The 23,525-nt window shown below is 41.5% G+C and overlaps 1 protein-coding gene across 1 annotated transcript; it reads left to right on the top strand.

Annotated features, from left to right (window-relative positions):
• The first annotated feature begins 12,500 nt into the window (after positions 1 to 12,500).
• ZSCAN9 (zinc finger and SCAN domain containing 9) lies at positions 12,501 to 17,521 on the top strand. The gene is given in 6 exon segments (XM_069563724.1): positions 12,501 to 12,630; positions 12,632 to 12,979; positions 13,181 to 13,334; positions 16,915 to 17,179; positions 17,181 to 17,234; positions 17,236 to 17,521. Coding segments are annotated over 6 exon segments (1,179 nt in total). The 5' UTR covers positions 12,501 to 12,558.
• The last annotated feature ends 6,004 nt before the right edge of the window (positions 17,522 to 23,525 follow it).

Raw genomic sequence — 23,525 nt, 5'->3', positions numbered from 1 at the left:
GGTTTTAGGTATTCCAGTAATAGATGGGACGTAGCCGAATGGGTCTGGGACATCGTAAGAAGGCAGTAATCATTCAAAGAGCGGACTGTGGTGGCTTTTTACAGTTGCTACTTGATCCTGAGGAAAACATTGATTCCTGTTTACTTTGCAGCTGGCATTACCTGTATCTTTCCTCCCAGCCTGATAACAGCAGCCATCCCCGCCTTTTTTGTTGTTCTTTTTCAATTGGAGTAGGTTTTCTTCCTTTCCATCTAGACAGGCTTTTACTCTTTCAGGGGAGGTTGCTATGACTGTGGGCTTTCAGGAGACTTCGGAGAGGAAGCAGGCCGAGATTGCCTCCTTTTAACTCCAGCCCAAAGCGCCTAAGAGAGGAGGCGCGCGAGAAAGGCCCGCAGAGGGGGACGAACTTGCGCTCCCGCCTTCTCTGCCTGCTGCTGCTTTGAGGCCTTTCCAGGCTAGGGTTAGGGTGGGAGTCGGTAAGAAAAGCAGAACAGAAGACCACCTCTCGAGAATTATCCCAGCGAACAGAGAGGTCGCTTCCCGCAGATGCCCCTCGGCGAAGAACGCGCCCCCCGCTGGAGGTCGGCGGTAGGGTGCCAGGTGAAACAATGCCCAGCTATATGTGAATTTCAGATAGAAAATGAGCAATTTTTGTATACACGTGTGGAAAACCTAGACAGTGGTTGCACATCCGTGAGCAGCGTTCGGGGCACGGCGGGCAGCGAGGAGGGTTCTTGATTCTGAGGCCAGAGAGCGTCTTCATCTCAGGAAATCTCACTCTCCCTCCCTTTTCACCGGCTCCCCAGGAGTCTGTAAACTTTCAAGAGAAAATGCCCGTTTCTGACTTCTCCAGGGCTCAGGCCACTTGGGAATCACATAAAGAGCCATTAAATGATGACTTGAGAACTCCTTCGCTTTGAAATATAACTCTTTCCTTGAAGCTAAACGTATAGTTACGTCGGAAAGGGTTGTTACTCAAAACGGGGGAGAAAAAATAAAGCGGGGTTGGGGAGGCAGAAACGAGCTCCTCCTAGTCACTTACCCGAGAGGCAAAGCTAAACTGGATCCAAAGGTCGCTTCGAGATATATGAAGGATATGAACTCCGATCGCCAGATTCAAAGCCCAGAAAGTTAATCGTTACATAGTAGGACAGTTATCAGGTGGTGTTTGCGATGATGTTTAAGTGAAATGGACTGGCAGCCTTGGCTGCGGTTTCTGCGATCCCACTGCCTTGGAGGAATCCCCCCACCTGCGCCTTCTGCTCGCTCAGCCCCCCTTATTTGCTCCAGTTCTTTGAGTTCTTCTTTCTCTTGCATCTCCAGCTCCCACGGACCTTCAAATAACCTGTCTAGAATGGCGCGTGCGTTGAAAAGGTGTGAGTCTAGAGGAGATGCGTTGCCCCCTCCGCTCCAGTTTCATTCAGTCCAGAGGTTCGCGTTCTCTTTGGGGAGAGTTCCTGCAACTCTCTTGGTCGCAGGGCACAGTCCAGTATGGAAGGAATGTTCATAATTTCAAATTCAGGTAATACTAAAAGATACTACCCTAATCAACGCTATGCAGAGTAATTTTAAGAACCTGGATATGTGTATTTCTAGAAAATATACGGAAATGACTCTAAAAGAAATTTAAAAATCCGAACAGACCAGTTACAATTGAAGACATAAAGCTGTCAACAAACTACCCTGAAAAAGTATCAGACGTAAGTTTCACAGATGAATTTTAATAAACAAATTACAGAACAGATAATTCTAATGCATTTAAAACTGTTAGAATAAAGAAATAGAAGAGAATGTTCGATCTTGGATGGGAATGGGGAGCAAATAATGATCTTTAAAGTAAAATTGATTACCAATAAGAAAACCCACCTAGTTCTTCCCTGGTGGTGCAGTGGATAAGAATCCACCTGCCATTGTGGGAACACAGTCTTGGAAAGATTCCACATGCCAAAGAGCAAAGACTCCATGGACCTCAACTACTGAGCAGAGACAAGACCCATGCAACCAAAAATCAATTAATTAAAAAAGAAAACCACATATTTTTATTTATGCTGAATCCTAAATAAAATCAGAGTAAACAGAATCCAGCAGCACATTAGAGGAGTAAAAATTTTTCTATGGCAAGATGGAGATGAGCATTAAAATTGTTTTAAATTTTAAAACTTTTAAACACAATTCACCATATTAGCATATCTCACAAGAAACATCTACATTTAGTAGATATGGAAAAAGCATTTTATTATGTTAACATCCATTTTGATAGATTAAACATTTAAATAAAAGAATAGATATTTCCTTACTTAACCATGATAAACATATCTAACTTACATCAACACCATCCTGCTTTCAGAGGAAACATCTTATGCCCTCTCTTTGAAGTTAGCAACATGTTAGAAAAACGTCCATTCTGATGACTATTGTTTTATATTGTTCTGCAGGAACTAGACAATGCATTTAATGAAAAATAAGTTAGAAAAGAGTTAAAATTATCTGAAGGTATCTAAGGATTTGTTTATAAAACTAAATATACTTATAAAAATAAACAAGAGAAATCAATTGCCTTCACACACACTGAATAAAAGAAAAGATCTCCGTTTTCAATAGCAACAAAAGAGATAAAACAGAAATAATTTTTTTCTATTTTGTTATATTTATTCATTTGGTTTCTTTTTAAGGTTCCATATATAACTGATAATATGAAGTATTTATCTTTCTCTAACTTATTTCACTAAGCATAGTAGCATCTAGGTCCATCCACATTTTTTAAATAGCAGAATTTCATTCTTTTTATGGCTAAATAATATTCCATTGTGTATATGCACATCTTCTTTATTCATTCACCTGTTAATTGACACTTAGGCTGCTTCCACATCTTGACTATTATAAATAATGCTGCTATGAACATTTGTGTGCATGTATGTTTTTGAATTAGTGTTTTTATTTTATTTGGGTCTATATCTAGGAATGGAATTGCTGAATCATGTGGTAGTTCTTGTAGAAGGAAATGGCAACCCACTCCAATATTCTTGCCTGGAGAATCCCATGGACAGAGAAGCCTGGCAGGCTGCAATCCATGGGGTCACAACAGTCAGACACAACTTGGTGACTAAACCACCACCACCATGGTAGTTCTATTTTTAGTTTTTGAAGCACTTCCATATTGTTTTTCATAGCGGCTTCATCAATTTACATTCCCACCAACTGTGAAAAGGGTTCCTTTCCTCTATATTTTCTCCAACATTTGTTATTTATACACTTTTTGAGGATAACCATTCTGACAGGTGTGAGAGGTCTCATTGTGGTTTTCATTAACAATTCCTTGATGATTAGCAAGGTTGAGCATCTTTTCAGGTGCCTGTTGACCAGCTGCATGTCTTTTTTGGGAAAACGTCTCTTCTGGTCTCCTGCTCATCTTTTAATCAGGTTGGGTTTTTTGGTTTCTTTAGTTTTGCTTTGAGTTAAATGAGCTACTTATGTATTTGGGCACTGACCAGTTATCAATCACATCATATGCAAATCTTTTCTCTCATTCATTAGGTTGTCTTTTTGTTTTGTTGAGAAATAAATTTAAGAGGAAAATACCAGGTCAATAATAAGAAAACTTTAAATCTTTACTGAAGCCAGATACGGAGAGAAAGTCATATCAATTTTCTCTACATGTTAGTGAAAGGGTTAACGCTAGGGAGGGCTGTGGTCCCCAAGCCCCAGGAGGAGACAAACTGGCAAGCGGCCACACTTTTTTTCCCTGCATTCCTTTGCTCCCACTTTAACCACTTAGCATGAGCCTTTAGTTCTGTGTTGCTATAAGGACAATGGGTTCCGCCTGAAAGTAACTTTTTTCCACCTTGAGCTGCTAATTGCCCGACAAAATGGTACATCTTACTCATGGAAAAGTTTTTATTAAGTTATATTAATGAAACTATGTATCTTGTTTAGAAGTCTGTTTTCCTTCAAGACATACAATGTTTCTCACCTACAGAGGACTCCCCTTGTGCAGATAGGTATGTTCTGGGAGGGAGCTGCACCTGGTGCAACTCTGTCAGCCTTGAGGTTGATCTATGATCAACAGCTTGCTAATGAGTATAAGATACCTTGCAAAAACTGTCAAGGGGGGTACTCTCCTGCGCCCTTCCAGTGCCTATTGTTGGAAGCTTCCTCTATCCCTGTTGGTTTAATAAAATCTACTCAAAGCTCTGAGTAACAGAGACTGTCTTTGGCGCCAGAGTTAAATCTTCTTCCAAGGTCACAAATCCAGCAGCACCATTAACCATAAGCTATCATCTTGAGGGCTCATCCGGGATCCCAAGACAAAATGTCAGCTTCCATCTATCATTAGTCTAGGTGTTAATATAAAGTCAATAAATATTAACATAGAATTTTGTTTTCAAACTGGATAAATACCTTCTAAAGTTTGTGTGAAGAGTAAACAAGCATTAGTAGCCAGGAAAATTCAGAAAAGAATAACAAGGACGAACAAGTCTTTTGGGATTTAAAACAAACTTCAATGAAAAAAACATTATAGTATGAACAGGATAGAAAAACCAGAAGTAAGCACAAATATTTAAGAATTTGATAAAAATGGTATTTCAAGTCAGTGGAGAAAAGACAGATCACTCAATAAATGGTTCTGGGACATCTGGGTAGTTCAGTTCAGATCAGTCACTTAGTTGTGTCTGACTATGCGACCCCATGGACTGCAGCATGCCAGGCTTCCCTGTCCATCACCAACTCTGGAGCTTGCTCAAACTCATGTCTATCAACTCCGTGATACCATCCAACCGTCTCATCCTCTGCCATCCCCTTCTCCTCCTGCCTTCAATCTTTTCCAGCACCAGGGTCTTTTCCAGTGAGTCAGTTCTTCCTATCAGGTGGCCAAAATATTGGAGTTTCAGCTTCAGCATCAATCCTTCCAATGAATATTCAGGACTGATTTCCTTTAGGATGGACTGGTTGGATCTCCTTGCAGTCCAAGGGACTCTCAAGAATCATCTCCAACACCACAGTTCAAAAGCATCAGTTCTTCAGTGCTCAGCTTTCTTTATAGTCCAACTCTCATATCCATACATGACTACTGGAAAAACTGTAGCTTTGATTAGATGGACCTTTGTCAGCAAAGTAATGTCTCTGTTTTTTAATATGTTGTCTAGGTTGGTCATAGCTTTTCTTCTAAGGAGCAAGCATCTTTTAATTTCATGGCTGCAGTCACCATCTGCAGTGATTTTGGAGCCCCCCAAAATAAAGTCTCTCACTGTTTCCATTGTTTCCCCATCTATTGGCCATGAAGCGATGGGACCGGATGCCATGATTTTCATTTTCTGAATGTTGAGTTTTATGTCAGCTTTTTCACTCTTCTCTTTCACTTTCAAGAGACTCTTTAGTTCCTCTTGACTTTCTACCATAACAGTGGTATCTGCATATCTGAGGTTATCAATATTTCTCCCAGCAATCTTGATTCCAGCTTGTAGTTCATCCAGCCCAGCATTTCACATGATATACTCTGCATCAATGTTAAATGAGCAAGGTGACAGTATACAGTCTTGATGTACTCCTTTCCCAATTTGTAACCAGTCTGTTGTTCCATGTCCAGTTCCAACTGTTGCTTCTTGACCTCCATACAGATTTCTCAGGAAGCAGGTAAAGTGGTCTGGTATTCCCACCTCTTTAAGAATTTGCTAGTTTGGTTTGATCTACACAGTTAAAGGCTTTGGCATAATCAATAAAGCAGAAGTAGATATTTTCCTGGAATTCTCTTGCTTTTTTGATGATCCAGTGGATGTTGGCAATTTGATCTCTGGTTCCTCTGCCTTTTCTAAATTCTGCTTGAATATCTGGAAGTTCACAGTTCATGTTGAAGCCTGGCTTGGAGAATTTTGAGCATTACTTTGCTAGCATGTGAAATGAGTGCAATTGTGCAGTAGTTTGAACATTCTTTTCCATTGCCCTTCTTTGGGATTGGGATGAAAACTGATGTCTGAGTAGATAGACATCTGAAAAACAAAAAAAAGAGCACAATCCACATCTCATATTTTACAACTGAGTAATTTCTAGGTGGTTCAAGAGTTTAAATAGGAAAAAAATAAAGCTGCAAAAGTCCTAGAAAAAACCACATGAGAATTTTCTTTTATAGTCTTGGCACAATGGAGGCCTTCCTTGGCATTACAGAAAACATAAGGGATTAGTATATTGGCAAAAATCAAAAAGTTTGATGAAGATTGGGGATGATATCACTTTCATATAGAGAGCTGAAATTTTCACAACTACTTTTGAAGGCAATTTAATAGTTTATAATAAATGAATATTCTTTGACTCAGAAATTCTACTTTTAGGAATTTATCCTGCAGATATACTCATATATGTGTAAGATGATATATACATAAAAACATTTAGTACAGTATTATTTATAAATAGAAAATATTTGGAAATAATCTAATTGCTCATCAATAGAGGACTGGCTAAATAAATCTATATGATAGAATATTATACAACAGTCAAAAACAAAGAGATCTATGCCTATGGCTATGGGAAAAACTCCAAAATTAAGCAAGCAGAGGAGCTGTGTGCATAATATCCTACTATGTGTATAAAATAATGGAGTTAAATTATAAATAAATAATTGCTTCTACATGTATAAAATATCCCCGAAAACCTACAAAAGAAATCAAGAGCTTTGGCTGTTTCTAGGGAGTGAAATTAAGTGACCAAAGGTAAGAATAAGATGAAAATTTTTATTAAAAATTTCTTAAATTTAAAAATATTTAAATAGATGAGAGAGAGACTCTAGTACATATCCAGGATCTCTTATCCACAGTTCTACTGCTGTTGCTGCTGCTAAGTCGCTTCAGTCATGTCCAACTCTGTGCGACCCCATAGACTCCCCACCAGGCTCCGCCGTCGTCCCTGGGATTTTCCAGACAAGATCACTGGCATGGGTTGCCATTACCTTCTCCGTCCACAGTTCTAAAATCCATACAATTCTGAACTCTTTTTTCCCCCATAAATTTGGCAGTAAAACTCATCTGAGGCAAATCTCAAGGTGAACTGAACTAGGATTTTTTTTAATAGTCTTAAAAAATCTGTATTTTGAAATAGTTACTCCCAAAGGTCTATGTGTGATTATATAATGAACACCATATACTCATCTACATTTATAAGTGTTCATTTTGCCATATTTGTGCTCTCTCTCACACACTCTCTCTCTGCTGAAGTATTTTATAGTAAATTATAGACATCATGACATACCACCCTTGTTCTTCAGTTCTCATCTTAAATAAACGAGAACATTTTCCTGTGGAACAATGATACCATTGTCAAGCTCAACAGAAGAGAAAAATCAAAGGGGAATGTTTCGATGTAGTCTCTTTTGTACTTTGAAACCATGGCTCTATAATTTATTCAATAGATAATGCAATTTTAAATTAGGAACAAATTTGGATGAGATCTTTAATAGAGAAAATTAGCCAGAAAGCTACGGGATCTGTCAAACTATCATTAAAGGACAAGAAAGGATTCACAAATACCCAATTAAAAATAGAGTTTGGGGGAACATCATTTCATGTTAATACCCAACTAATTTGGGGCAGCATGAATAGGGCTTTCATCAAGTCAGTACTGACAGAAACATGGCATAGAAAACCAATAGACACCTAACACAAGTGTCCAGTGCTTTGAAGTAAAATTTTGTTTTCTCTGTCATAGAGTATGCGCTTAGTTACTCAGTCATGTCAGACTCTTTGAGACCCCATAGACTGTGGCCCACCAGGCTCCTCCTCTTTCTGGGATTTTCCCAGCAAGAATACTGGAGTGGGTTGCTATTTCTTTCTCCCGGAGATCTTTCCCACCCAGAGATTGAACCTGCCCCTCCAGTGCCTCTTGCATTGGCTGGCAGATTCATAGAGAGTCCAATGTAATCAGTTTGACCCTAGGTGACTGGCTATTCCTACTGGGATATTACACCATCTTGTGGTTGCAGCTCAACAGTGGTGATGTCTGGATTAGCTTTAGTGAAAGAAAGCCTCTTTTTTTTTAGTCTATGAACATCTTTCATCATGGTAGTCAAGGTCACCATGTTCAAAAGTTCCTTGACCAAATCCTGAAGTAGCTGAATAAGCAGTTGGTGATATCCATGGGGAGATCAGCTTCCCCACTTCTTACCGAAACCTCTCACATGATGGGTTAAGATTCATATGGGACACAAATATTTTTACACTTGAATCTATTCAGCTGCCAGCTAGTTCCTTACTTTCTTTGCTACCAATCCTCCAAATATTTTCTCTTCCTTCTCCTTCTTCCTCTTTTTGAACTTATGATAAAACACACAGTCGAGTCAGTATCATAAATATGCCTGTTTCCAGATTCAGATGACCCTCAATGTTTTTGCTAGCTGAGTAATCAGCATTTCTTCTTGTCCCTAAGCTGAGTGGCATTTTAAATATTTTCAGTAGAGATTTCCAATTCTAAGTTAAAAATAATTCCTTCTGTCCTAGGACACTCATCAAGGTACTGCTGCAGGGGAATCTTCCTCCAGACAGAAAAGCAGGAGACAGACTTTCTCCTAGCTGTTTAACTATAAGGAAGTCCAGCGTGCTGTTTACTTGACCCTAAGTTGAATTGGCCTGAGTCCTGTAGTTTATCTAGTTAAAAATCACACAAACAAGTTACAGAGCCTAATCAACTGTCAATGAGATATTTAAGCATATGGTAACTGTGTTTACTTGTTGCAGATGGGCATAAAAAATGGAAGAGAATAATATATTTAAAGCCCAAGAGAAGGTGAGCATTTATTCTCATTATATAGTTTTTAGGAAAGTTGTACTGAGGGCTTTTCACGTGAGGTATATTGGAGAAAGTGATCAGAATTTGGGGCAAATTTTCTTCATGCTGGTGCTCTTAATGATTACACAGTTATTGGATATGTGGAAGAAGTTAAAGTAAAGGATGAAACCTGAGTTTATTTAATGCCTTCAGGTGGCAACATTGAGGAAAGCAACTAAAGAAATTTATACAGCTGCAGTTTTGGAGTTAAAACCCATCATGGAACCTCCATTAGCATGGAAGATGTTTTCTTGCTGCTGTGATAAAATAAATAATGAGGTCCTGTTAAAACAAAACATAGTTTAATCTATGAAATGCCGCCGTTCTAGTTGGCATAATAAAATTGATGAATGACTAACTACTTATAATTACACTCCTTTGTACCAGTAAACGTAATGTAACTGATTTGGGATTGATTTTGTATTTATTGCATTGGTCAAAAAATTTGTTCAGAACCCAACACTTTTTGGCAACCCAACACTACTAGAAATCCAGACGACTGTTGGGGGTGGGGGTGGGGACGGCGGGAAGAAGGAAAGAAGACCTCTATCAATATGTAGGGGTCTGGGCAAGTAAATTGGGAGGCAGGTGCTTGATGTACTGTTACACAGCCATTAAATGAGTAGACCAACATGACCCATAAAGATGTCTGAGATATATGACATAAAAATGTTAAAGGAAGTGATGGGGGTGGGGGAAGCTAATTGTAAAATAGCTTAATGCCTATCTATCCATCTATCTCCTAATGTATGTGAGAAATAAAAACTATATATGAAAATTCCAAGCTAATGGCAGTTGACTGTTTACCTCAAGGAAGTCATGCTAAAGAGGGACAGGGGGGATTCCCACCCTTTAATTTTGGCATTGTCTTAGGTTTTTTAAAAACCGTAGCTCGTGTATTACTTTTTTTAATTTTTTTTAATCATGTTCAATAATTATGGTCTGTGCTTCCTCTCTGTTTTCAGTTTAAAACCTAACTGGGGTCCACATACGTATGGAATTCTGATTATGTGTTTCACCGTTGATATCCACATGGATGCTCAGGAAATTTTGGGCTGCTTGGAGAAGGAAGTGAAAGAGGAGAGTGAAAGAGTTGGCTTAAAGCTCAACATTCAGAAAACGAAGATCATGGCATCTGGTCCCATTACTTCATGGGAAATAGATGGGGAAACAGTGGAAACAGTGTCAGATTTTATTTTGAGGGGCTCCAAAATCACTGCAGATGGCGACTGCAGCCATGAAATTAAAAGACACTTACTCCTTGGAAGAAAAGTTATGACCAACCTAGATAGTATATTCAAAAGCAGAGACATTACTTTGCCAACTAAGGTCTGTCTAGTCAAGGCTATGGTTTTTCCTGTAGTCATGTATGGATGTGAGAGTTGGACTGTGAAGAAGGCTGAGCGCCAAAGAATTGATGCTTTTGAACTGTGGTGTTGGAGAAGACTCTTGAGAGTCCCTTGGACTGCAAAGAGATCCAACCAGTCCATTCTGAAGGAGATCAGCCCTGGGATTTCTTTGGAAGGAATGATGCTAAAGCTGAAACTCCAGTACTTTGGCCACCTCATGCGAAGAGTTGACTCATTGGAGAAGACTCTGATGCTGGGAGGGATTGGGGGCAGGAGGAGAAGGGGACGACCTAGGATGAGATGGCTGGATGGTATCACTGACTCGATGGACGTGAGTCTGAGTGAACTCTAGGAGTTGGTGATGGACAGGGAGGCCTGGCATGCTGCGATTCATGGGGTCGCAGAGTCGGACACGACTGAGCGACTGAACTGAACTGAACTGGAGAAGGAAATGGCAACCCACTCCAGTACTCTTGCCTGGAAAATCCCATGGACGGAGGAGCCTGGTGGGCTACAGTCCATGGGGTCGCTAAGAGTCGGACACGACTGAGCGACTTCACTTTCACTTTTCCAGGTGAGGCCGGCGCAGGAGGTAGGAAACGAGACTCGGAATCCTAGACCCACCGGAAGTGCCTGTGCGCAGTGGGCCCCGCGGTGGGCTTTCTTCTTACCCTCCGGGCTGCTGTTCCCGGAGCGCTCTTCCCATTGCTGGGGCGGGACACCCAACTCGGGACACCCCACCCCCTCGCCTTTTCCAGGTCTGCAGAGGCGGCCCGAGAACCTGGGTGGAGTGGGTGTGGCTGAGAAAGGGGTGTGAAAAGTGAACCTCGGCTCGTGGAGGATGGAGGGGAGCGAGCGGTGGTCGTGCCCGGGGACCTAGAGCCGACCAGTCTCCCGGGCTGGGAATACCTTGCGCGGGAGAGGGTTGCCGGGACGAAGGGTCTTCCCTGTGGATTACACAGCCATTAAATGAGGTAGACCAACATGACCCATAAAGATGTCTGAGATACATGACATGAAAACGGTAAAGGAAGTGATGGGGGTGGGGGAAGCTAATTGTAAAATAGCTTAATGCCTATCTATCCCTCTATCTCCTAATGTATGTGAGAAATCAAAACTATATATGAAAATATATAGGACTCAGGACAGGAAATGCCTGAAGTCTGGGGAAATATCTGGGTACAAGGAAGTTGAGGACAAATTTGTAGACTTTCTGTAGCCTTCCTCATGGACAGCCGGTGAAGGGGCGTTGAATTGACTGATTTTCCAGTGAAGAATGTGACGTTTTCCAATTCGCTTTCCCATGGTTCACTGATTCCCAAACCTTGGAGTGCATCTAAATCCCTGGGGAGCCTAGGGATTAAAGATACATTATCAGGGCTCCCTATCCTCCCCCTCCCACCCCTTAACCCTGGATTCCGATTCCCTAGATGTCTGCCCCACCGCCAGTAACGCTGAAATTCAGCTGCTGGGCTGCTCTTCCTGACATTTTGGAGACAGCCTTCCTGGGAATCAGGCCCTGCCTGGGTGTGAGCAGACTTCTCCCTTGGGCTTCTGTAGATTCCTAGGACTGTCCTGGTAAATAATTTAACCGTAAGCAACCTCCTTAACTTCCCTTGGCCCCCATTTCTTATCTAGTGAAATAGTGGTTGTAATCAAACCTCAGAGGGTAATTGTGAGGATTAAATGTGGTCTTGTATCTGAAAGCATGTTGTAGGGTGTTGTGCAGTGTTGGCTGTTACTGTGAGAATCAGCGGAGCAGTGTGGAAAACTCAGAATTTGCAGTCTACCTAAGCGTTCCTTTCTGTAAATTTAGTGAAAATGAAACTCTCCTTAGTGGTTGTTTTGAAGATTTCATTTTAAAAACTCATGTAAAGATTTCAGTAAAAGTAAGTTCATTCATTTAGTCCAAGACAAGAAACAAAGTTTTCTTTTTTTTTCTCTCTCTCTCTCTAATTTAACTTTTTTACAATTAATCTGAACTTTTAAACCATTCTGAGTGATCTGTTTGGTCCCTAATTCCTCCCTGAACTCTGTAAGGTATTATTGCTATTTCTTTTTCATATTAAAAAACTGAGACTGGAAGAAGATAAGAAATTGGCACAAGATTGCACAATTGGTAAAAGAATCAGAATAAAACTGAGATCTGGATAACTCGAAAGTCTGCTTTTCATACATTATGACCTTATCTATTCCATTATTTCGTTCTTTGGTCAGCAAGTCACTACTTTCAGTGAAGAGGTTTAGGTCTATAACAATTGATTAGAAGTTTCTATCATTAACTGTTGCCATTTTTCTATCTAAACAATGACTTTTACTGATTAAAAGGAGGGAACTTCCAAAGGTGTTTCTAACTTGTAGCTCCAGCTAGAGGGTGCCTTTTAAGCTATTCAAGGTCAAGATGAATATAGACTCCAAGGAGATTTTATGCCTGGATACGCAAACTCCCAAGGTTTGGGAAGAACTTCTGACAGAAAAAAGTGGAGGCAGAAAGTCATCTCCAAATGCAGGAATCCAGACTGAAACACAGTAATCCACTGGCAAGAGAGATCTCCCGAAGGCACTTTTGACAGTTCTGCTACCAGGAGACTCCTGGACCAAGAGAGGCTCTCACTCGACTCTGGGAACTTTGCTACCAGTGGTTAAGGCCACATGTGAGCACAAAGGAGCAGATCCTGGACCTGCTAGTGCTGGAGTAGTTCCTGTCCATCCTGCCCCAAGAGCTGCAGGGCTGGATGCAGAAACACTGTCCAGAGAGTGGGGAAGAAGCAGTGATTTTGCTGGAGGACCTGGAGAGAGAGCTCGATGAACCGCAACACAAGGTAGGAAGGGAGATTCACCAGGGAAAGTATGTGTTGGTCACCAAGGATCTCTGTGTCCCCTGCTTTGTATCCCCTTGACTTTGGTGATTAAATAAGATCTTGCTTTCTGTGTCTTTCTGAAAAGTGTTTCTTTAGACAGTTAATTTCTTCAGAGTTCAAATCTTATATCTTGAAAAAAAAATCGTGTTTCTTTGTTTCTAGATGGCAGCCTACAGACAGGAACAAGAAGTCCTTTCTAAAAGGACAGTGTCTCTGGAAGCACAGATGTCACTGGCCCTTCAGTTCCAGCCTAAGGAGCCCCAACTCACACATGACCCTGCTCAGGAGCCCCACTCTATCGGAGAGACGGGTGAGGGACAGGATTTATCTGGTGTTGGAACATATCCCACCTGGTCTAGTACAACATATCCCACCTGGTCAAGCACAGATGGACAGAAAAACCAGAGCTGGGAAACCAGGGGGTGAAAAAAATGCTCTACCAGCAATGCTCAGAGCTTCTGGAAGCTGCTTGTACTTGGGCAGGTTACTTAATCAGTTCATCAAGTTTTCTTCATCTGCAAAATGTCTGCTCAGGCTGCCATAACAGAATATCACAGACTGACTGGCTTAAGCAACAGAAGTTTATTTTCTCATAGTTTTGGAGGCTAGAAATTCAAGATCAAGATGCCATCAGAGTTGGTATCTAGTGAGACCTCTATTCCTGGACTGTAGTGAGCTGCCTTCTTGCTATGTCCTCACATGGGCATTTCTCTCTACCCGTGCCTGTGGAGAGAGGAGGAGAAAGAGAGCAAGAGAGCACTCGGGTATCTCTTCTTATTATTATAAGGACATCAGTCCTATTGGATTAGGACCCCAACTTTAATTACCTTAATTACCTCTCTGAAGACCCTATCTTCAAATACAGTTAAGGCTTCAACAGATGAATTTGGGGTAGGCAGGACACACTTCAGTCAATAACAAATATGTACCTCAAAATGTCACTGTGAGCATTGAACACAATTTGTGAAAAATACGTGGCACACATTATGCTTAATATATTATAACTGTTATCAGAAATTACCAGGGCCACCCTTGTCGATTTGGGTTTACATTTACAGTCAAAAATATGAGATCTACTTAGTAGGTGGCAGACTGGATGAGTGAATCCAATGGAATAGACCTTGCCATTTTTTTTTTGTATGTAATCTTCTTAGTGGCGTCAGCACTGGGCACCAGTGGGTATAAAACTAGGTACTCAGGGCTGAGTCAGTTGCCTTTCCATTCTAACTCTCTCTGCACAATTGGCTCCAAATCCAATCTAATTCCCCACATATAACATCATAGCCTCTTACTGACTTTTTGTTATCCTTCTGGTAATCCATCCACAGCAGAGGTCTCCTGTTTTCATTTCCACATTACCCCATGTGTATCAAAGCTACAGCTTCTCTTGTCGCTCTGTTTCTAGCTTCTATTTATTTCATTTACCCTAGCAATCACACAGTTATGATTTTGAACACATCTCTTAATTTAAGTTAAAACTACATTTGATGAGTAATTCTGTGCCCGCTGCAGACCTTCCTCTGACTCCCATGACCTCATCTTACTAAAATTCCTTCTGGTTTTATCTTCCTCCTTAATGGGCATCTTTCCAGTCAGTTCCTTTGTTACTTTCTTCTTCCTCTCCCCATGAACTTGGACTTCTCATTTTTCAGCCATTTTTTCCTTTCTTCTACCTTCCAAGCCTGCATCTAGAACCCTGCTGAGAACCCTTCTTCCACGGCACATCTGAGTAAGTCCTTCCTCCATCTATCCATCCATCCATCTGGTCACTCATTCATTCAACTAATATGTGTTAAGCACCTACAGTGGCTACAGGAGAGTATCCAGAGGGCTTCTACAGATCAGAGAGTGCTCCCTACAGCGCTGTCAGTGCACATGTTCAGGAAAAGCCCATTTTGTAAAAGCAGTGTAGGAAGTACTTGAGATTACAAGAACCAAATCCAAGTTCCAGCTCTTTATTTTTTTAGCCAAGCAACATTTAAAATTACTTTATATCATTGAATTTGAGTTTCTTTTAAAATGCATACAGATAGTAAATAATCCCCCAAATATACAAGTTTACATAGTAAAAAAGTGAAAGTTCTCCTCCAAGTCCTACTCACCAGGAGTAACTGCTCTTGTCAAATTGCTGTGTGTTTTCCAGATTTCTTTCTAAATATAGTCTGTCTAGCTATAGACAGACTCCTTTGTATATCTTTAGTTCTTTTAAGAAGTGGGATACTAACATGAACAGGTTTTGTGGTTAGTTTGATAATATACGTGAAAGTGCTTTGTAACTCATGGAACACTGTATAAATGATAATTATTAAAAAGTGGAAAATGTCTTGGCTTTTATATTCTACCCAGTCCCCTTGTACATTTCAGATGTAAATGTAAAGTTTGAGCAAAAGGGCAGTACTGGTCTCACTTGTGGCCCATGTCTTCTCTGCAGACACATTTATGTTTTACAGACCTGTTGTCATCTCCCAGCTAAAAGGAAGTGGAGAAGCCTGGTCTCATCCCAGAGGAGTCCTAAGAGGTACCTATCCAGGAGTGTGAGGGACAATGCAGTTAGATGTCGGAGAAAGAGTCTGATGTTTTGGGTTTTTCTGAGTTGCAAAGTGGTGATCATACCTGGGGAATCCAAGACATCCTAAGGATTCACAGCAGCCCTTCTCCAGCCGCACCTTCAACTCATCTAAATAGAGGCAGGCTAGTTAGGTTGGTTGACTATTGTCCAGTGTGAACCAGTCCTATGGAACAGCCTTTGCCTCAGCACCAGCCCCTGGGTCAGTCAGTTCAGGCCGTAGTAGTAACATTGATTTTAATCCTTTCTCTAAATATTCAACAAATATTTATTGCGCCACCACTGTGCACCAGCCAAGATTCTCAGGGAATAAACCAGAAAGATCTTTTTCCCATGGAGATAAGATTGTATGTAGCAGGGGGAGACAAATAATAAGCATGTAAATAAGATGATACAATTTGTTAGAAGGTGGTGTTACAGAATAAAGCACAAATAGAGCATACAGGGTATTTGACTGCTATGGATGGGGGACACAGAGTATAGTTTTAAGTGGAAGAATTGAGAAGGTGAGAATTGAGCAGAAACTTCAAGGAAGTGAGAGAATGAGCTCTGAGGTCAGAGTTCCCAGGAAGAGAGAAGCACTAGAGCTGAGGCTTTGTCCTGGGGATGCACCCAGGATGATTACAGAGTAGAAAGACATAAAGTACTTCCTACAGCACCTAGCATAGGAGAAGCTCAGCACTTTTTCTGTAAATGACCAAATGAATGGAGGTCTACACAAAATAACTTTCTTTAGAAAGGGTCACTTTGAGGCTCCCTGCATCACAGTATGGAGGGAATTCACAGCAAAGACTCCAGAGAAGCCATTCTGATCCTAACCATTCTCTTCTTGTGAAGAATATAAAAAAATTTTCTTCAGGCCTCATCCATGTGGGGGACACCTAGCTGCATTTTGCCAAAGAGGGCAAACTTCCCTCGTTACCTAGAAGAAGGTGTTGCTACACTGGCCCCTCGGTAACCTCCTTGCGACTCTGTGACATCAGGATAGAAGTACCTCACTTGGGACTTCCTTGGTCGTGCAGTGGCTAAGATTCTGTGCTCCCAATGCAGGGACCTGGGTTTGATCTCTGGTCAGGAAACTAGATTCCACATGCAGCAGCTAAGAGTTCATATGCCACAGCTAAAAAAAAAAAAAAAGATTCTGCATGCCACAATGAAGATCAAAGATCTCATGTGCCACAACTAAGACCCCTGAAGCCAAATAAATACATAGATTAAAAAGAAACAGAAGCAGCAGCACCTTGCATTGCTGTTCACATAGCAACCCATTCATCACTAGGCTTAGGGAACAAGTGACATTTACCTGGTCTTTTTTTTGTTTCAAGTGGAATGACCCAGACTAAGGACAGAGAGTTGGTGCTAAGGAAACATTGTCATAAGAAAGTGGAACCATGTGGGAAAGTGTCTTATGGACAGACCTGGAAGGAATCACAACAGGGGCCCCGACAAGGAAAAGTCAGTGAACATAAGGGTGGGGTAGACAGGCACTGGGGAAGGCCTGTAGGAACCGGACCACACAGATGTGAGGAATGTGGAAAGAGCTTTGCTCAAAGCTCGGGTCTGGTTCGACATCAAAGAGTTCACACTGGAGAAAGACTATGAGTGTAATGAGTGTGGGAAAACCTTCAGTTGGAGTTCGGGTCTTTTTAATCAGAGGAATCCACAATATTCAGAAACGGTACCATTGTAAGGAGTGTGGAAAGGCCTTCAGCCAGAGTGCTGGTCTCATCCAGCACCAGAGAATCCACAAGGGAGAAAAGCCGTATCAGTGCAGCCAGTGCAACAAGAGCTACAGTCAGCGCTCGTTTCTCATCGAGCATCAGAGAAGCCACACTGGGGAGCGCCCTCACCACTGCAACCAGTGTGGGAAGAGCTTTAACCGCCACTGCAACCTCATCCGCCATCAGAAGATCCACCTGGTGGCTGAGCTGATCTAATCCAAGCTGTGTGCAAGTTTTCCGGATCACTCACCATGTCACGTGGGGTAGGTAAAGACTAGAAAACACCTTTTTACCTGTCTCCACAAAATGTGTTTTGGTCTCAGTTCAGTTCAGTTGCTCAGTCGTGTCTGACTCTTTGCGACCCCATGGACTGCAGCACGCCAGGCCTCCCTGTCCATCACCAACTCCCAGAGTTTACTCAAACTCATGTCCATTGAGTTGGTGATGCCATCCAACCATCTCATCCTCTGTCATCCCCTTCTCCTCCCACCTTCAGTCTTTCTCAGAGTCTTGGTCTTTTCAAATGAATCAGCTCTTTGCATCAGGTGGCCAAAGTATTAGAGTTTCAGCTTCAGCATCAGTCCTTCCAATGAACATTCAGGACTGATTTCCTTTAGGATGGACTGTTGGACCTCCTTGCTGTCCAAGGGACTCTCAAGAGTCTTCTCCAACACCACAGTTCAAAAGCATCAATTCTTCAGCACCCAGCTTTCTTTAGAGTCTGACTCTCACATCCATATATGACTACTGGAAAAACCATAGCTTTGACTAGACAGACCTTAGTTGGCAAAGTAATGTCTCTGCTTTTTAATATGCTGTCTAGGTTGGTCATAACTTTTCTTCCAAGGAGCAAGTGTCTTTTAATTTCAGGGCTACTGTCACCATCTGTGGTGATTTTGGAGCCCAAAAATATAAAGTCTGTCACTGTTTCCATTATTTCCCCAACTATCTTCCATGAAGTGATGGGACCAGATGCCATGGTCTTAGTTTTCTGAATGTTGTTTTAAGCCAACTTTTTCACTCTCCTCTTTCACTTTCATCAAGAGGCTCTTTAGTTCTTCTTCACTTTGTGCCATCAGTGGTGTCATCTGCATATCTGAGGTTATTGATATTTCTCCCGGCAGTCTTAATTCCAGCTTGTGCTTCATCCAGCCCAGCATTTTGCATGATGTACTCTGCATATAAGTTAAATAAGCAGGGTGGCAATGTACAGGCTTGACCTACTCCTTTTCCAATTTGGAACCAGTCTGTCGTTCCATGTCCAGTTCTAACTGTTGCTTCTTGATCTGCATACAGATTTCTCAGGAGGCAGATCAAGTGGTCTGGTATTCCCATCTCTTGAAAAATTTTCCACGGTTTGTTATGATCCACACACTCAAAGGCTTTGGCATAGTCAATAAAGCAGAAGTAGATGTTTGTTTGGAACTCTCTTGCTTTTTCAATGATCCAGCGGATATTGGTGTTTTGATCTGGGGACATCCATAAAAGGAATGTTCAGGGTTTTGAAGGTGCTGATTTCCCTTTGGTTCCTTTGCCCTTTCCTGTTTCTTACTAGCCCCATCCCTCTTATTTATTCTCTTTGAGATGACTGCTAATCTTTTCTAAAAATGTATTAATAAATGGCAGTGCCACAGCCAACATACTAGGATGACCTATATCTGTTTAATTCCTAAAGATCACATAGAGTGCTGCTGATGTTTTACAATAAAGGGGTCTTTGGTGTTCCCCGTGACCAGTACCCACATAGTAAACACTGTTTCTGCCTACTGCTTCCCTCTGATACCTGCGTGATCCTCCCTTGGATCACTGACTAGCATTGGCTGAGTGCTTCGCTGCTTCCAGAGGGCTTCCATGTACTTCACCACAGTTGCTTCTCACAACAACCACACAGGAAAATGAGTATTATTATCCTGTTTCACAGATGAGGAATTGAAGATTCAGAAGATCCAAACCTTAGAGCCAAGGCTTAACCTTTGGACTTTTATTTTTAGTAAATTTCAACTTATGGAATAATTTTAGACTTATAAGAAAAGTTGCAAAGAGGGAGTTCCCTGGCAGTCCAGTGGTTAGGACCCAGGGCTTTCACTGCCATGGCCCCAGTTCAGTCCATGGTCAGGGAACTAATATCCCACAAGCTGTGCAGCATGTCACTGCCCTTCCCCCACAAAAGTGGTAAAGACAGAGTTCTCATGTACCCTTCACTCAGCTTCCCCTAATGTTAACATCTTACATCAGGTCTTTTCAGTTAAACCCTTGACTTTTGAATCTAAATCCCACTGTTTACAATGTCATGCTTCATATTGGTATTCTTAGATTTCCTCATTTAAGCTTAGTCACCCAAAATTCCCTTAGTGCTCTCCCATCCATCTTCAGCATTACAAAAAGTCGTCGGTATCCTGAGTATTAATATGAGACATCAGAGCATTGAATCATCACCCATAAGATGCTTTAAAAACTACCATCTTAAATCTTCTGAACCTTTCCCTTCTGTTGTGTTGCTTAGATCTGGAGTTGTCTGCTGATGTTCTGATTTGATCTTGTGTCCATTTTTTTTCACACTTAGGATCCTGGTGAATGCTCCTAGTGTTCTGCATATGGTCCTGTATAACCCTATATTTTCTTTGGAACTGGTGAGTTTTCCATCTGAAATAATAATCCAGTATAAAGAAGGGACCTGTTAGGAGGGAGAAAATCTTCCAAATGAAATGTAAGAATATGAAGTTGGTATGTATCTGAAAAGTATATGAAGAGGTAATAATTTGAGGAGGGCATGAGAAAGATGAAATCTGTCATGCCAGTGGCCAAAAGAAGAAATAATGGCCAGACACAGAACAGGTATGTGGGATAAGGAAGGAAAGAAAAGTTCAGACAGTGCACATCTGTCAGTAGAAGGAATGAAGATGAGCCTAGGAACATACCCAAAATGGTCCAGAAGGCTTCTGGATGTGTCAATATTTGATCATGTAGGGGAAATATGCAACAGACTGTCAACATCGTAACTGAGGTAGATGGAGGACTACATGACCCTTTCTCTTTGTGTTACCTCTTTTTGAGCTGTGAATGTGCTTGTTGTACAGAGGTGGTATGAATCCCCCTTCCAATTACTAGGGATGATACTATGAAGAATGAATGAAAAATGTTTTATTCTCATCAAGGAACTTTTGGGGGTTAGTAGGGCAGCACCCAGGCTGGTCCAGAATTGACTTGAATGGTGCAAAGGATGTCACAGGTTAAGAGAGCTGAGACTGGAACTTCCAAGACAGAATTTGAAATTTTGCTTTCTATCGGGTATATTAAAGTGTTAGTTACTCAGTTGTATCTGACTCTTTGTGACCCCAAGGACATAGCCACCAGGCTTCCCTGTCCATGAAATTCTCTAGGCAAGAATACTGGAGTGGGTTGCCATTTCCTTCTCCAGGGGATCTTCCCAACACAGGGATTAAGCCTGTGTCTCCTGCATTGCAGACAGCCAGGGAAGCTCAGAGAAGGAGCTTCCTGGAGAAGGAAATAACAGTTCATGGTATCACAAGAGGCAGACAAGACTTAGCGACTAAACCGCCACCACCAGTGCAAAGGAGGGTAAGAGCTAGTGGCCCTGGTTTTTATTGTGGTTAGAGGATGGGTCCAGGAAATACTTCTTATGCACAGATAAGGTAAGGACTTGCATAGCTTGAGGTGCCAACTGAGGAAGCACATTTCTTATAAACTTACTCACATGTGGGGGAGAAAGGAAGGGGAAAATAGGAGGTGAAAGCTGTCAGTGATCTGTCAAACATTAACAACAGAGTCAAGATTTTTTTAAAATTACAACTGTTTAAAGAGAATCAATTCAGGAGATACTTTATTATGTGATTCTAGTTGCTCTATCCTTGTAAACTAAGGAGTAAGTATGAATTTAGCATTCAATCCATTTTTAAACAAATGTATATAACCAGAAAAAGCATCTGTTAAAAAAAAAAATCCATCCCTGTCCATTTGACTACCTGAAACTGTCTCACGACTGCAGAGTGGCTCACCTCCCACTGAAGTCAGCTGAGACTTTCTAGAAGAGGTGAGCTCCCAGAGGCAGCCTGTCCCCTCACTAGACTCTTGAAGGGGGTGTGGTTTGTGGGACCTGAGGTGAAATTTCAGGGATTCCTAATCTGTTTGGAGACATACAACTCTTTCTTGCCTACTTCCTGCCAGAGAAGATCAGCTGGGACCTATGAGTAATTAAAAATGTTTAGATTTAAAAGGGTATTACTATGGTAGTGGTTAATTTTATTACGCTGAGGATCTATAGTGTCCATCATATTTTCAAAAGGGTCCAAAAACTAAACAAAGTTAAGAACTATTGCTTGATGTGTGGTGGAATGACAAGAAACAGGTGTGGTGGAGCCTTTTCAGAGAGAGCCCTGACTCCCACTTTGATTTTTTTCACACGCGCACACCCACCCACCCACACACACACATACATACAGTCCCACATCAACCTTTTCATCAGCTCTCCTGGTTTACCAGTTTCTCTCTCCAGATCCTCCCGCACAATCACCATCTCCTCTTCACGTTCTGGATGACGTCCTCACCCTCAGACCAGTTGCTGGTCACCCTGCCTATCCTGACAAGATGATACCCAGTGCAGCAGAAGCCAGTGCTTTGGGAGTACTTTTAAGGTATAGAACTAACTGTTGAATACAAAGGTATTAATATCAGATGAGCTAGCTGAAGGCTATAAGCAGAAGATTCTCTGAGGCTCACACAGCAAGAAGTTAACTCAGAATTCAACCCTCAATTCAGAAAAATCTAGATGTCTTCTACATTCTCTTCACCCCTAGAAACCTTTCTTTGACTCATAGAATTCAGGTATCTAAGGGGGTGTTTCCAGGTTTGCCCCTATTCCTTCGGGAGAAAAGTAGAGAAATGGAGAGAGAAGGAATATACTGGCCTTCTCTTTGAGATTACATCAAAGACTGGCTTTTATCACAGCTCATATTGTAGCCTTTCACAGTGGCAGTACCTATGCAAGTGATTGGTGTCATTTGCCACTTTCCAACTTCCTCAGATTCTATCATTTACTTTCCTGAATCTGCTTCCTTACTGCTGCTGCTGCTACTGCTAAGTGGCTTCAGTCGTGTCCGACTCTGTGTGACCCCATAGACGGCAGCCCACCAGGCTCCCCCATCCCTGGGATTCTTCAAGCAAGAACACTGGAGTGGGTTGCCATTTCCTTCTCCAATGTATGAAAGTGAAAAGTGAAAGTGAAGTCACTCAGTCGTATCCGACTCTTGGCAACCCCATGGACGGCAGGCTACCAGGCTCCTCTGTCCATGGGATTTTCCAGGCAAGAGTACTGGAGTGGGATGCCATTGCCTTCTCCACTGCTTCCTTAAGTATGACTGAAATTCCAGTCTTATTTATGAGACTCTGGGCTACCCAAGCCAGGAGAGTCACCATTGTCACCTGCACAACAGCTGATTGATACAGGTGAGGGGTACTGTTTATGAGAAACAATGTGTGTGTGTGTGTGTGTGTGTGTGTGTGCTAGTCACTCAATCGTGTCCAACTCTTTGCAACCCCATGGACAGGCTCCTCTGACCATATAGGTGGGTAAAAATCTTACTGGATAACTGAAACTCTGGGTACAAAGCTTCTATCCTAATTTTTCTACTAATTAGATGGGGGAACTTGAGCTCCCTGAATTTCTCTGTTTCAGCAGAGAAATGAGTCTTTTAGCTTTTAGGGGGTCTTTAAAATTGACCATGGAGAGGAGTTCATAAACTATTTTTAAAGAGTCTACAAATTAGCCATACTATCTTTTCTTTAATTTTGTTTGGCAGCGAGGTGACTGTTCCTCAAGAGGTGAAAGCAGTGTGAGAGTTAAAATGTGTCTAGAGTGAGTACTGGGCTTCTATGCCAGTATATGTATGTATATATCTTGAGGAAATTAGAATTATTAAAAAAACAGTTATGCATGCAAAGCTTTATCACCATAATATTGAAAGGGAATATATGTCTAAGGAAAATTCATAAGTAATGCTCCAAATCTTGAGATTTATGTATATGCATAATAGGGTCTTTGACCCAAGATTAAACAAGCCCAAAAGGACATCAATAAGGACTGGTGGACATATTTTCTCAGATTTTCAGGGTCTGGAATTTCATTTTACTCTACTAACAAGCTAATTAGGGCTTCCCTGGTAGCTCAGCTGGTAAAGAATCTGCCTGCAGTGCAGCAGGAGAC

Source organism: Ovis canadensis, chromosome 20, assembly GCF_042477335.2.
Source record: "Ovis canadensis isolate MfBH-ARS-UI-01 breed Bighorn chromosome 20, ARS-UI_OviCan_v2, whole genome shotgun sequence".
In the NCBI taxonomy this organism is placed as follows: domain Eukaryota; kingdom Metazoa; phylum Chordata; class Mammalia; order Artiodactyla; family Bovidae; genus Ovis; species Ovis canadensis.
This window is presented reverse-complemented; position numbering and strand designations above follow the sequence as displayed.